The 14483-nt window shown below is 36.6% G+C and overlaps 2 protein-coding genes across 3 annotated transcripts; one reads left to right on the forward strand and one right to left on the reverse strand.

Moving 5' to 3' along the window:
* The first annotated feature begins 703 nt into the window (after positions 1-703).
* On the forward strand, positions 704-3418 carry LOC107466818 (F-box protein At5g52880). 2 transcript variants are annotated; one of them, XM_016085818.3, is made up of 6 exons: positions 704-1009; positions 1446-1603; positions 1696-1783; positions 1988-2172; positions 2565-2725; positions 2919-3418. In XM_016085818.3, the coding sequence occupies exons 1-6, from the start codon at positions 819-821 to the stop codon at positions 3027-3029; spliced, it is 894 nt and encodes a 297-aa protein (XP_015941304.1). In that variant the 5' UTR covers positions 704-818; the 3' UTR covers positions 3030-3418. The 2 variants fall into 2 exon arrangements, with proteins under 2 accessions (XP_015941304.1, XP_015941305.1); XM_016085819.3 differs by having other exon boundaries at positions 706-1009; positions 2580-2725; positions 2919-3415.
* Positions 3419-5696: 2278 nt separating this feature from the next.
* LOC107466807 (reticulon-like protein B1) lies at positions 5697-6794 on the reverse strand. Its single transcript, XM_016085808.3, has 5 exons — positions 6584-6794; positions 6324-6504; positions 6100-6241; positions 5945-6014; positions 5697-5857 (listed from the first exon to the last, which is right to left on the reverse strand). Exons 1-5 carry the CDS (start codon positions 6792-6794, stop codon positions 5697-5699), a joined length of 765 nt encoding a protein of 254 aa, XP_015941294.1.
* Between the last annotated feature and the right edge of the window lie 7689 nt (positions 6795-14483).

Consider the following 14483-nt stretch of genomic DNA (forward strand, 5'->3'; position numbering starts at 1 on the left):
TAATTTCCCGCCCTTTTTCTTAAGCCACGTTTAGGGATAAGCACGAGTAGCGGGTACCTGATTACCCGTCTGAATCTGAACCGAACCAATTAAGTTGATTTTGGAATCAACGGGTAATTAGGTTCAATTCGAACTAAACCGATGACTTTTATTAGTAATTAGTTTGGGTATCAGTTCTCGGGGTGCGAAATCCGAACCAACTCGCGAATTCGATCATATACTAATTAAATAAAAAATAAGAAATATATATGACTTTTCTATTAGACAATAATTATTCACTATTAACATGTTTGGATTTTAATAAGTTTAGTTTTTAATATATTTAGTGTTTAACATGTTTAAATTATTTTTACTGATGTTACATGTTTATTATACTTGTTGAATTTTTAAGATAAAAATTTGGTTTTTTTTATCAATTTCAAAATCATCGGGTACTCAATTATCCGAACCGAACCAATTCATTCTTAATCGATTTGGTTTGGTTCGGATACATGTACAAAAAATCATAAATCTGATCCAAACTAAACCAATTACATTTCGATCGGTTCGATTTTAATTTTATCATAAACTCGAACCAAACCGACCCGTGCTCACCCCTAGCTGAAAAAGGAAGGAAAAATATTATATTTAGTTATTTACACCTTTTAAAAAAAATAAAAAAATCTTCCAATTTTGAGTTTAGTAAAATCATAGCCGTTCATGGAAACGTAGAAAAGGCGGTAGATTTCGATTGCGAAACGGGAACCCTAAGAAGGTCGTCCCCGAATTCAGCAGAACCATAGAAGATTGTGTCTGATTCTTGCAATTGAGAAGAGAACATGAACATGAGAAGCCAAATAGAGAGGTACGAGAAATTGGGGCTGAGAGAGTCTCTCCCAAAAATCTACAGATACCCGATTGCGTGCAGAGAAATTGGGTTCATTCTAAGGGAGGCTTACATTCAATTCCCAAAGAATTTGCAATCCATCATCTTCCATGACACTCTCGCCGCCTTTCGCCTCCTTCCTCAGTATGTCAACACCATCAATTCTGTTAATTTTCTTCTGCTTTTCATTCAAGTTGAAACTTTGGTACTTGGTGAGATTGAATGGAATTCAGGATATATGATTTTCAATAGTATTCTTATATCAACTTGATAGACAAGTTCAAGCTGATAATTCTTGAAATTTATATTTTTATTTTTCGTTAAAATATGGAGAAATTCGTATGTGCTTTTGTAATGAAAAAAGGTTGTTTATTGTTATAATTTCCCAGGTGATTATTGTTATGCTTTCAAGAATAACATTTTTTATGTAATTGCCAAGATATTGAGAACTATTATTGAATGTTACCGAACAATACTGTTGGGAATTAAAGTTGTATTAGTAGAGAAGGCATTCTCTCATCTCTTTTCTTCTTATTATTATTATTATCATAATTTTTTTTTATTGCTCTTCTAATTCTAGAATACAGACTCAGAGTGCCGTTTCTGCAGTCCATTTCCTTCTTCAGAGTGTAGAGGCTGCACTGCCAAAGCAAAAAAGGAATATGGCTGTAAAAGAATTTAAGCTCGCCATGGTTGCTCATAAGAGGCGCAGCAAACCTCAGCATCAGGAAGAAAAAGGTCAGATTACATTGCAAAACAGCTTTGTTTATTCCATTGAAGAATGAAAACAATTAATGTCTTTATGAAGCTTTCCCCATCCTGTAATTCAGATTCGTTCCAACTGCCGCATGATGTTCTGGTGCACATTTTCAGTTTTCTCGATATGCAATCTTTGGTCTCGGTGGGGTTAGTCTGCTGGTAATACTTTTTTTCTCCTACCTTCATGACATATATTGCATCAACTCGTCATGTATCATTCATCTTGGTGATTGAGCATGTCATTCCTGAAACAATAACTACCAATGATATTGATATCTTTTTGTTTGCTTAGTCTGGAAATTAAATTTATCATCAATATTGCTTCACTGTTAACTCATGGATACATGATATTGCATTTTTCAGGTCATGGAACTTAGCTGCAAATGATAATCATCTATGGGAGTTGCAGTATGTTGCGCTATATGGCAATGCTGCTAAACAGCAGCTTATAAATAGGGTTGAAGATCGTAATAAGAGGCATCTGCAGGATCTCACAGATACCAAAAGCATTACTGACTGGAAAGAGGCAGTCAATAGAGCATACACGGGTAAACCAATTAACCAAGTGTTTATTTATTTCCCACTATGCAATGTAATTTTACTCGAATTGTAAAATGTTTATAGAGAAATGATAGGGGATCATAAGAATTTATTGTCTTTAGCCATCAAGTCAATTCCTTTAATTTAGTAATCCAACAACATACTTTATCCCATACTTTTAAACATTGATTGCCAAGTGATGAACAAAAATTATAAATTTTGATGGCCCTCTAGCATTCTTCATGTTTTTATCCTTTACCTTCAGATATTGTCAGGAGTAATGAGTTTCATTTCATTACTTTTCCGCAGTCATGTTTTGTCACACTATGAAGAAGCTACTCTTTCTCTTCTCTCATTAAGATAAACACAAATCCTCATATTTTCTTCTTATGTTAATCAGTCTACTCCGATGCAGGAGCATTGGCAAAGAAATTAACAACCAATCGCGGATACTGTGTAAACTGCAGAACAGTAGTTTGGCTAAATAACTCAAAATGCCCCAATGTACATAGCGGAATGATCTCCGAAGTTCAGGAAATCAAGCCTGTAACACCATTCCAGGTTTGTACTGCATTGTTTAGCCATAATCTCATTGGCATTATAGTAAGACCAAACTTTTTGTGCTTCTAAGTTTTAACTTTAAAAAGCTAAAGATGTTTCTGAAAGTACCAATTCTTTTTAAAGTTGGCTGGTATTTTGCAAAGTTGATATATATAACCTTATATATTAACGAATGTACACCTATTAATTGCAGGTTGTGGAATATGTTCTTGATGATTCTCTATCCTTGACATCTTCCTCAGACAGTGATAGTGATTCAGAAGGAGGACCAGTTTCTAGGTTATGGGCATTACCAAAGATGTAAGAAAATACAAGGTCATAGACTTGGCCATTGGAGGGTGCCTTTAGATCATTGAGAGAGAGATATTAGCGGGAAGATTTTTGGCATGAAACATCGTCAGCCTTGGTCTATGAGGTTCAATCAATTTGATCCAAAGAAGTGCCAATGGGGTTGCAGATGCCCTTGCCACACGAGGTGAAGAGTCGAATTATGGCAACTTGGCAAGTGATGGCTCCAGATGATGAATTCTGTCAGCTAATAGTTAACGAATAATGAGAAGTTAAAAGTTGAGAATAGTTAGCTATTTTGACTTTTTAATTAAATAATTATTTAAAAAATTTTAATTATCAACAATGAAAAGACAACTAAAAATGTAATTTTTTTATCTATTAAAAGATCTAAAATATCCAAAATACAAAGAGTATTTTCAAAAAATTTTAGAAAATTTTTATGTAATTTTTTTAAATATATTTGAAAAAGGGTGATCTTTTTATATTTTAAATTTGATGAAATTTATGTTAAGTGTATTATATTTTTTACGAAGATGAATAAATGAATGTTCAAAAAATAACATCTTTATATTTATATCTTTTATAATAAATATTGTTTTGATATTAGTATTTTTTTAATAATTAAACATGTATTCTTTTTGTTTTGTTAATTAAAAAATAATTTTAGTACACAATTAATAAATAATAACTGTACTTTTATAAAGTATCAAGAATATTCGGTGTATGAATTTTTTTTTTTCAAAAAACAAAAACCTAGGTCTAATATCAAATTTTTATTTAATAACTGCACATGAATTCATGCGTACAAATAGTTCGCGACTAATATAGTAGTATATTAAGAACAATCATAGACTAATACACACAAACAAATCAAATAGGGATCAATATTATATTAATGTTCTAATTTATTGGTCATATAGCATTATTATACGTTTGTGAAATGGGGTGTGCGATCTCGACACTGGGAGTCTGGGACATGGTTGCAACTAATTGTTGGCCAAACTACTAGAGCCGCGGGAGGAGAACGTTCGTATTTGGCAAAGTATTTCAACATTAACATGCTATTTACATACACGGGCACCCTATATATTGCAAAATTAATCTGAGCCTACTCTTGCACAATTTTTTTCATGGTCTATATTTGTATATAGGAAATTCGATAACGTAACTTTCACAACTTGATATAAAAAATTGTATCACTCGCATTCTTTTTAAACAAAAATACTCACTTTTATCTTTTATAAATAAACTTATAGATAACCTTCAATTGTGAAAATAATATAGATAACCTCAATTGACTTTATTTTATTCTCTTATGCCGTTCTTCTCCCCTACGATATCCTCCACAGTCTACACTCTCCGCCTCTCAGCTCTTCTATTGACTTCCTACATTGTCATCTAATCTTCAATAGCGAAAATAATATAGATAATTGTTTCGGATTCGATCTTCGAATCTAGGGCTGGCAATGGGTAGGGTAGGATAGGATCCAAATCCTACCCTAATCCTACCCGCGGATTGAAAATTTTATTAAAACTCTACCTATCCTACCCGCGGGTTGAGAATCTCTCAACCCTAACCCTACCCGCACCTTAAAATTCTAAACCCTACCCTACCCGCAGAAATATCAAATTTTTTCAAAGTATATATAAAATTCAATTATTTCGAATTTTATACGTATTAATAACATAAAAAATAAAAAACTAATGCTCTAAATTACTAAATTAATTAACTAGTTTAGTGGTTGTTCACTTATTATAAATCATTACATAAGAGATGTTATGGGTTCAATTCTCACTTCCTTCACTATATAGAGAGATTTCTATAAATTATGTGTTATATATGAGGTGCGGGTAGAGTAGGGTAGGGTACACCCTAAATCCGTACCCTACCCGCAGTGGGTAGGGTAGCCTATCCTACCCGAACGGGTTGGACCGGGTTAGGTACCCGCGGGTAGGGTATGAATTGCCAGCCTTATTCGGATTCTTTCTCAAAATGGTCACCGTTTTCTATATATAAAGGGGAGTTAGAGGTACTCACTTATCCCATACACCTTATACCTCTACCATCTTGCTGTTCCAAGACGATTCGACAACCGTTTCGACTCGCAAATTTTCGATCCATCTCATGACTCGTACCAGAGACTTCTAGTAGAATAACCTTCCCACTATTGTCATTTTCATGTTATATATAAGAATGAAATAGATAAAATCAATTTTTAAGAAGAGAGCTACTTTAGAGTGGCTGGTATCATGTGAGTTATTAAGAAAACGGAGGAAATGATAACGCCATCTATCTCGAATATACAACATGGCAAGTTAAAATATATTATAGAGCATCAGCACCTAGTATTAATTTTTCTTTTAATTTTATTTTTATTCCTCTCCCTTTAGACAAACAAAAACAATAGGAATTTCGTTATCCTGGGCCTGGATATATAATGACATGCTCTTACATTACCTACATGGGCAAAGGCTATTAGCGATTAGCTAGCTAGGTGGTTAATTGTACCGTTGCCATGTCATATAATTAACCTTCACATTTAATTTATATAAGATAACTAATACAGAATGAATTCAAGACAATCCTCCGAAAATAAATCCTGAAAAAAAATTTGGGATCTGAAGACAGTATGAAGTGAGAGAAACTTAGAAGAAATATATATGTTATTATTGTAATGAATTAATCCTTTTTGAACCCGGCCACTGGTATCTGGCTCAAGACCTTAGCATCTAGCACCGCATATTGCTTCTTGATCTCAATCATTGCCTTCTCTGCTAGTGCATCAATCTGGTCTTCATTTTTCTCATACACCAGTGGCAATGTGAACAGTAATAGAAAGCCTGTGTATCATTCATTCAGAATATTAATTACCATATATATGTAGGAGCAAATAATGCGTGAAAGGAGTGTCTCGATAATTAACGTACATAAGTAAAACAAGGTGAGGAAGTTGAAGCAGCTCCCAACAAGTGAGATGAGCCACAATATACCAACAACCTGGATGGCATATGACATGCATAGAGAAAGCTTGAATAGAAGAATGCATTAATTAATCTGAATGAGAAATGAATAAATTACGTACGGTAAGGAATTTTTTGATATCTCGGCCAGTTCCAATTTCTCGGAGAAGAAGGAAGGCTCTGTTAATTTCAAATCTCAGAGCTTTGACTATGTGAATAAGGCAATCCTCGGGGATTGCAACTTGTGGAACTTGCACGGGAGCCCTACTTAATTATTTGAAGAAATTAAAATAGAGTTCATTATAAGAAAGAAAGAGAAAGAATTGGCATATATATATATACATACTTGTGTATAAAGACAGAAGCATTGGACCACAAGAAAAGAGCTGCGAGAGATACAATGAGGAAATGGCAAATGAAAGTGATGAGATGGTACTCCATTCTCTCGAAGAAGAACCACAACATGGTGCCGGCACCAAGTACCATCCCTGAGCTTCTCTTGTTCCTCCATAGAAATATATCAGCCGCTGCACCACGTACAACAAATTTGTTTAACAGCTAATCCATCAAAATATTAGGATCGGATCTGAGTTAGTCATCAGTTACCCTTTCCAGCTCCCAAGACCTTGTGGACGGGCTGTTCGCGGCCGAAGAGGCGGTTAACCTCCGCCTTGTAATGGATCGCCTTCTCCTTCGCCTTTGCCTTCACAGTGGCGGCTTGGCGTGCCAACGCCGGCCTCTTCTCATCCTCTGAGCTAGACGACGACGATGCCGATGAAGAGTCATGGATCTTGTGCATCAACGATGATTCCCCCATCGATATGGATTATTATTACTATTATTATTATGATTGGAGAATTATGAGATGCACAAACCGAAAGGTGATCAAAGTGAAACTGAAAAGAGCGAAACAGAAGGAAGCTAGAAAAGGATAGCGACTTTGGAGCCTCAGGTTCCGACTTTAATTATGGTTAAGAATGAATAACGTAACTGATCCTTCAATGCAATATAATTCAATTTCATTTTTCTTTCCGAATGAATGGTGAAAATCTTATATAGTGCATGTTTGTTCATTATCACTCAGATGTCTTTCCTTGTTTTAATTTAACCTGTTAATTGTATCGTCCACGTTTATCTAATGTGTACTCTATTTTATCAATTGAATCTATTAGTTATACATTTAATTATTTTTATTAACTAAGTTTAAAATTAAACCAACAAAAATTGCTCATAGATATGCACACGATACACACATTTTTTCTTTCACATGAAAAATAACCGTTAAATTTTTTTTACCAGGACGCAAATATTTTATAATTTTAAAATAAAATTTTTTAATTTTGACACTAAAATTCTTTAAAGTTCTTAACTTGATATTACAGTTTATTTTGTTCTTTTTTATTCCTTTTTCTATCTTATTTGTGTAGAATTTTTATATTTTTATACCTATGAAAATAAAAAAATGAAGAGAAAGATGATGATGATAGTAATAATGATAATGAAAAAGGAAGAGAAAAAAAAGACAAGAAGTAGAAAAAGAGGAGATGATAATAAAAGAAAGGAGAAAGAAAACGAAAAAATGCTCATATTATAAATTTTGATTTGGTTAGACTTAATAAAAAAATTGATTGTTTAGCATTTTTTTATTGTCTAATTTATATCTATGTATATCTTTCTCCTCTTTTTTATTTTTCATGTCATGAACATGTAATATTTTTCAATTTATTTGCACCAATAATTTTAATTTTAAGTGAGAAATACTAAAAGGTTAATATTTTGGATTAACACTTTATTTTTATATTTTTTTGTAAAAATATCCAAGGTATATCTCGTATACTAAGAATAGAAGATTGTTACGTCACTATAAGAAAACGAAATATTTGTAACAAAAATTTTGTATAAAATTTTACAAAAAAATAATTTTTTGTAATAATAATTGATAATTGCTACAAAAGAATAATGTTTTGTTATAAAACATGATAATATTTTGTAACAACGTGATTTTTTTGTTATAAATTACGTTAGTTTTTGTTTGTAACGAGATGGTGTTTTGTTACAAAATATTATAATATTTTGTAACAAAAAAAAAGAAGTTGCAAAAATTCGAAATATTTTGTAACAAAAAATTAATTTTTCACAAAATTCAATATTTTTTATAACAAGTTAATTGTTTGTCACAAAATATAAATGTATTTTATAACAATTTTTTTCAAAATATTAAACACTTTAAGAATAAAAAAAATTGTGTATGTATTTTTTTAAAATAATTTTATTTTGTTTCAAAAAATAAAATGTTTTACATATTGTTTGTTTTCATTAATTTTTAAAAATGGTAAATATTATTTTTATATTCTTTTAAAAAATAATACATAATTTTTATTAATAATCAAATTTTTAAGATTAACAAAATAGATTTGAATTTTTAAAATTTTGAATTTTATTTTAGCATTATTTATTTCATAGATAGAAATAAAAGAGAATATATCTAAAAATTTTATTTAAAAATGAGAGATCACACTTTTATAAATACTTTAAATTTAAGGTAATTAATAGTTATGTACAATTTCTATTATAATTAATTATTTTATACAAATTAAAATTAAAGTTTTAGTAATAGAAAAATAATAAAAGGTCATATAATTTAATATAGGCAATAGTTATTTCAGGTTTAACCTGTGTTTTATAAAATGATTAGAATATTCATTTTATGATTTATATTAGAAATAATTATTTGAACTCATTAATAAATTAATAAAATTATGTGTTCCGAAATTAATTTTTATAGTATTATATTTGAACCCTAAATTATCATTCTATTTCAAATATTTTATACAATTATTATATTACTTGTATATATTTTATCTTAACTCTAGAATTACCAAATAAAACTCTAATTTTACTAAATTCCTAACTCTAATTTTACTAAATTCCTAAATTTATTACCCTAAATCTCTAAACCTATGTTCAGAAAGGGGAAAGAAAGGAAACGAAAAACAGGAAAAAGATAGAAAAGGAGAAAATCAGAGTAGAAGAGGAAGGAGAAGAGAGGGAAAGGGAAGGGATGGCGCTGGGAAGGGTGCCAATGTCGCCGCCGTTGTCGTCATGTGGGTGAGAGGGAGAGCTCGCGAACGGAGTTGCTGCCCAAAGTTTTCGTTACCATTGGAGCTGCACGAAGCCATCTTCATCGTCGTCGCCTAAGACTGTCGCCGTCGTGCTTCATTGCTGTCGTCGCTAGGGCTTGTCACCATCGTTGTAGCCATCGTCGTCGCACGCAGAGGGGAGAGAGAACGGAAGATCTGCGACTGGCCAAGAGAGAGGGGGGAGTCAAAGGACGCGTTGGTGGGTGTTCTCCTCGCCACCGCCGTGGGAGCTCGCCACCACTGTGAAGATGAACCGAGGCAAGCATTCTTGCTCTTGGTTTCAATTCATGCATCGGTTTGAGTTATAAAGGACCGGGTTGGCCGACCTCTTAGAAGGTTGGTCCATTACCGACCTCTTCTCAAAGAGCTCGGCCAAATCACCAAGAGAGCCCAAAAAGAGCCCAAACAGAGAAACACGACCTAAGTCCAAAGGTAGCCCAAGCCTAGAAAGATAAGGGCGGTTCCCTTAAAGATAAGATGATTTCACTCAAAGATAAGATAAGATAATATAACTATCTTATCTCCAGAAAGGTCACTCTACACCATTATAAATACACTAGAGCATCCAGGTATAACTCATACTCTGATTCTACAAAAAACCTGTTTAATACCCTTGCTAACTTAAGCATCGTAGTCCCTAGCAGGTACCACCACCCTCCGGTGACGAGGGATCAGCACCACTACCAAGTCCAACAAGTCGGACACAGCGGCTTCGACAATCATCATCAAATCAGACATAACAGTTCCGACCAGTACAGAAGATCTTGTCCGAGATCGACTTACAGTTTTAGGTAACCCACGGAACATTGGCGCCGTTGCCGGGGAACCTGGAAGTCATCCCATCATCATGGCGGACAACCTTGACAATGACCACGACTCTGATCTAGAAAACAGGACGCCGTATAAGAACGCGAAAACTATACCAAACGATACTTCTCAACCATGCAAAGGCGAGAATTCGCCAAGTATAGAAATCATGGAGGTGCTTCAAGCTCAACAAGATCGCCTAAAACAGCTCGAAAAAGAGGCCGAACATCAATGGGAAGCCGAGAGGGACCTTCGGAGGGAAACTAGGCGACGCCAGGAATTGGAGGACAAGCTCCTAAAGCTCGAAGCCGACTTTAAAACAAAAACCATCCAGCCTGATCCCGAAGATAGCTCCCACAAAGATCATGAAAACTAAAGTCCCAAAGGACTTCAAAGCTCCCAACATGACTCCATACGACGGTACATCGGATCCAAGCCATCATCTCAGCAATTTCAGAAGCAGAAAGTATCTCACTGACGCCTCGTACGCCATTCGATGCAAAGCCTTCCCGACTACCCTAAGAAAAACAGCAATAAAGTGGTTCGACAGTTTGCCTCCTAGATCCATCACAAGTTTTGATGACTTAGCCAAAAAATTCCTTGCCAGATTCTCCATCCAAAAGGACAAAACACTCCCCGAGCTTACTAGGAATTAAGCAAGGTGATCGGGAAAGCCTTCGTAGCTACATGAAAAGATTCAACAAAGCATGCCATGACATACAAAGTCTTTCAACAGAAGTGGCCATCATGGGACTCGTCAATGGCCTAAGAGAAGGACCTTTCAGCCACTCAATATCCAAGAAGCACCCAACATCTCTAAATGAGGTTCAAGAAAGGGCAGGAAAATATATCAATATGAAGGAGAACTCCCGATTGGGAGACAGCTCAAAAATCAGATTCTCCTAACCCACCACGGGATAAGGATAAAGAATCCAGGAAGAAAGAAGACCAACCCATGGAGAAACTTATCTTTTATGAATACCTAACAAGAGATATGCAACACTGAGAAGATCTTGCCTCCTTGCCCGATTAAACACAAAAGAAAAGGAAGTCGGTCAGAGTATTGCGAATACCACCGAATCTACGGACATTCTACCAACGAGTGCTTCGACCTAAAGAATGTCATAGAAAGATTAGCACGAGAAGGGAGACTAGATCGGTTCTTATCCAATAAAGTGGACGAACCGAGAAAGAGAAGAAGGGATGAAGAGGTCGGACAAGTTGAACATCCACCTCACACCAAAGAGGTCGGACGAGTTGAAGGTCCACCTCACTCCGAAGAGGTCGGACGAGTTGAAGGTCCACCTCACACCAAAGAAGTCGGACGAGTTGAACGTCCACCTCACATCGAAGAGGTCAGACGAGATGAACCAAAGAAGTCGGACGAGTTGAAGGTCCACCTCACACCGAAGAGGTCAGACGAGTTGAAGGTCCACCTTACACCAAAGAGGTCGGACGAGTTGAACGTCCACCTCACACCAAAGAGCTCGGACAAGTTGAAGGTCCACCTCACACCAAAGAGCTCGAACGAGTTGAACGTCCACCTCACACGTAAGAGGTCGAACGAGTTGAACGTCCACCTCATATCGAAGAGGTCGGACGAGTAGAACGTCCACCCCACACCAAAGAGGTCAGACGAGTTGAACATCCGCCTCACACCCCTGAGAGACATGTTCATATGATAAATGGAGGATTCGCAGAAGGAGGGATCTCTATATCATCTCGCAAAAGATACCTCAAAGAGGTATATTAAGGAAGGGAGAGAGATTTGAATAGGACAACAGGGTGCAAACAAGCCTTCCGAGATTTCAAAAATTCTTGGGGCAACAACCCATTCTTACCCGACCAAGGGAAAGTGAAGAACTCATATTATACCTCGTAGTGGGAAGTCGGGTAATAGCCTCATTACTAGTTAGAGAAGACGAAAGTGGGCATAACTCGTCTACTTCACCATCAAGGCTCTACAAGGGGCCGAACTAAACTATCAAAAGATAGAAAAGTTTGCCTATGCCCTCATACTCACTTCTCGACAACTCCACCCATATTTTCAAGCTCACACTATCAGAGTTCGGACCAACCAGCCCATAAAAGCATCCTACAAAAAACAGACTTAGCTGGAAGAATCCTATAGTGGGCAGTTGAGTTATCCGAATTCGATCTTCGATATGAAGTTCGGACAGCCATCAAATCATAGTGTTTGGCCGACTTCATTGCAGAGTATACTGACACCCCGGGAACTCCCACAAAATAGAATCTCTACATGGATGACTCTTCAAACAAAATCGGGAGTGGCACAGGTGTAATTATAGAAAGTGATCAGGGAACCCAAATCAAGCTAAATAAACCAAGCTGAATACGAGGCACTACTGACTGGTTTAAGGCTGGCTAAGGAGGTAGGAGTTCAAAAGCTTACCGTGTTCAGTAATTCACAAGTAGTCACCTCACAAATAGAAGGGAGCTACCAAGCTAAGGATCCCACCATGAAAAAATACCTGGACAAAACCAGAGAACATGATGGACAATTCGGGGGATATAAGGTCTGACATGTACCTCGAAAACAAAATGCCCGAGCTGATGCACTTTCAAAACTAAGTTAGCACCAACAGCTCGGACAATTCGGGGGATATAAGGTCCGACATGTACCTCAGAAACAAAATGCCCGAGCTGATGCACTTTCAAAACTAAGTCAGCACCGACAGCTTGGAGAATTTGGGGGATATGAGGTCCGACATATACTTTAGAAACAAAATGCCCGAGCTGATGCACTATTCAAAACTAGCCGACACCAAACCAGGAGAAATAATAGAAGCCTCATAAAAAAACGCTACAAAATCCATCAATCTCGGAGGAAGCAAAGGTCCTAACCATATCAGGTTAGGGTCGTTCCCCCGGAGTCAAGGAAGGAAAACAAACCCTCTCCTTAGGTCCGGCGACACCAACTCATAATTCTTCTCCTCATCCCTATCCCTTCAAATTCTATGGAACCTCCTAAAGTCGCACACAGTACTCAAGGTCAGCCATAGTAACACACATTAAAACTATGGAATCCAGCCAGTCAGACATGCCATCCGGGATCTTAGTAGACATCTCAGCAATGTTTTTGCAAGAAGACATAGGTCAACTATTCCTGCAGTAAGAAAAAGAAAAATGGGGTTACTACCAAACAACTCGGGCAAATAAGCAAACAACTCGGACAATAACAGCAAAACATCAAGTGTCAGATACAGCAGTAAAAGGGAAACCCCATGACTCACACGAAAGTCCAAGGGCACCCTTTAGAGGCATAACAGGGCAAGAACACAAAGAAGAGAAATCGACAATCTATACCCAAACAGTTTGAACACCTCTCAAACAAAAGGTCAAAACAAAAGAAAGAGAAAGAACGACTAACCTGCAAAAAAGAAGATGAGAAACGGCTCAAATCAAGAACAACGAAGATACCAAACTCCCAAACTCAAAGGGAAGAGCTCGACCTACTTCCAGAACTCCGAGAAAGAGCTCGGATTAGAGAGGAAGCACTAAAGCGTCGAATGGACCTAAGATCAGTCAGGAGAAGGGAAGCTAGCAGCCAACTGGAAAGGACCAAACTAAGTTGTTCAGAGGTACTGGGAAAAGGTCACCACAAAGTGTCCGACGTCGAGAGATGAGAGCTACCAAGGTCATGGCATGCCTGCAATCTAAGAAGGGCGCCAGGCCGGGATCTAAAAGATTGCCCGACCTGGAAGGGTAAGCACTAACATGTACACACTCTTATTCATATCTTCATTTTATTGTTTAAAAGTTTGTAGAATCCCTAAAAGGTTTCCTACCAAGACGCCTGATTACGACAGGTTGGCAAAGGTGAAAGCCAAATTCACCTCCCGATCACGACAGGTCGGCAAGGTGAAAACCAAATTCACTGCCCGATCACGATAAAGCGACAGGTCGGCAAGATGATAACCAAATTCACCGCCCGATCACGACAAAGCTACAGGTCGGCAAGGTGAAACCAAATTCACCGCCCGATCACGACAAAGCTACAGGTCGGCAAAATGAAAACCAAATTCATCGTCCGATTACGACAAGGTTGGCAAGGTGAAAGCCAAATTCACCGCCCGATCAATGCTACAAAAGTTATAAAAAGTAATCCATAGCTAAGGCCTGGCCAGCCCTGACTAAAAATGGATTACTAGAAATAACATAGAACAGACTAACATGAAGAAGTCAGACCAATCGACCAAAGCAACAAAAAGTTATAAAAAGTAATCCATAGAAAGAGGCCTGACGAGGTCTGAGAAAAAATAGATTGCTAAAAAATAACTTAGGATGGACCGACATGAAGAAGTCAGACCAACCAGCCAAAGCGACAAAAAGTTATAAAAAGTAATCCATAGCAAGAGGCCTGGCCAGCCCTGACTTAAAATGGATTACTAGAAATAACTTAGAAGGGACCAACATGAAGAAGTCGGCCCAAGCCGATCAAAAGTTACAAATTTATAAAAAGTAATCCATAGCTGAGGCCTGGCCAGCTCTGACTAAAATTGGATCACTAAAAATAACTCAAGAAGGATCGACAAGAG

Source organism: Arachis duranensis, chromosome 9, assembly GCF_000817695.3.
Source record: "Arachis duranensis cultivar V14167 chromosome 9, aradu.V14167.gnm2.J7QH, whole genome shotgun sequence".
NCBI lineage: Eukaryota > Viridiplantae > Streptophyta > Magnoliopsida > Fabales > Fabaceae > Arachis > Arachis duranensis.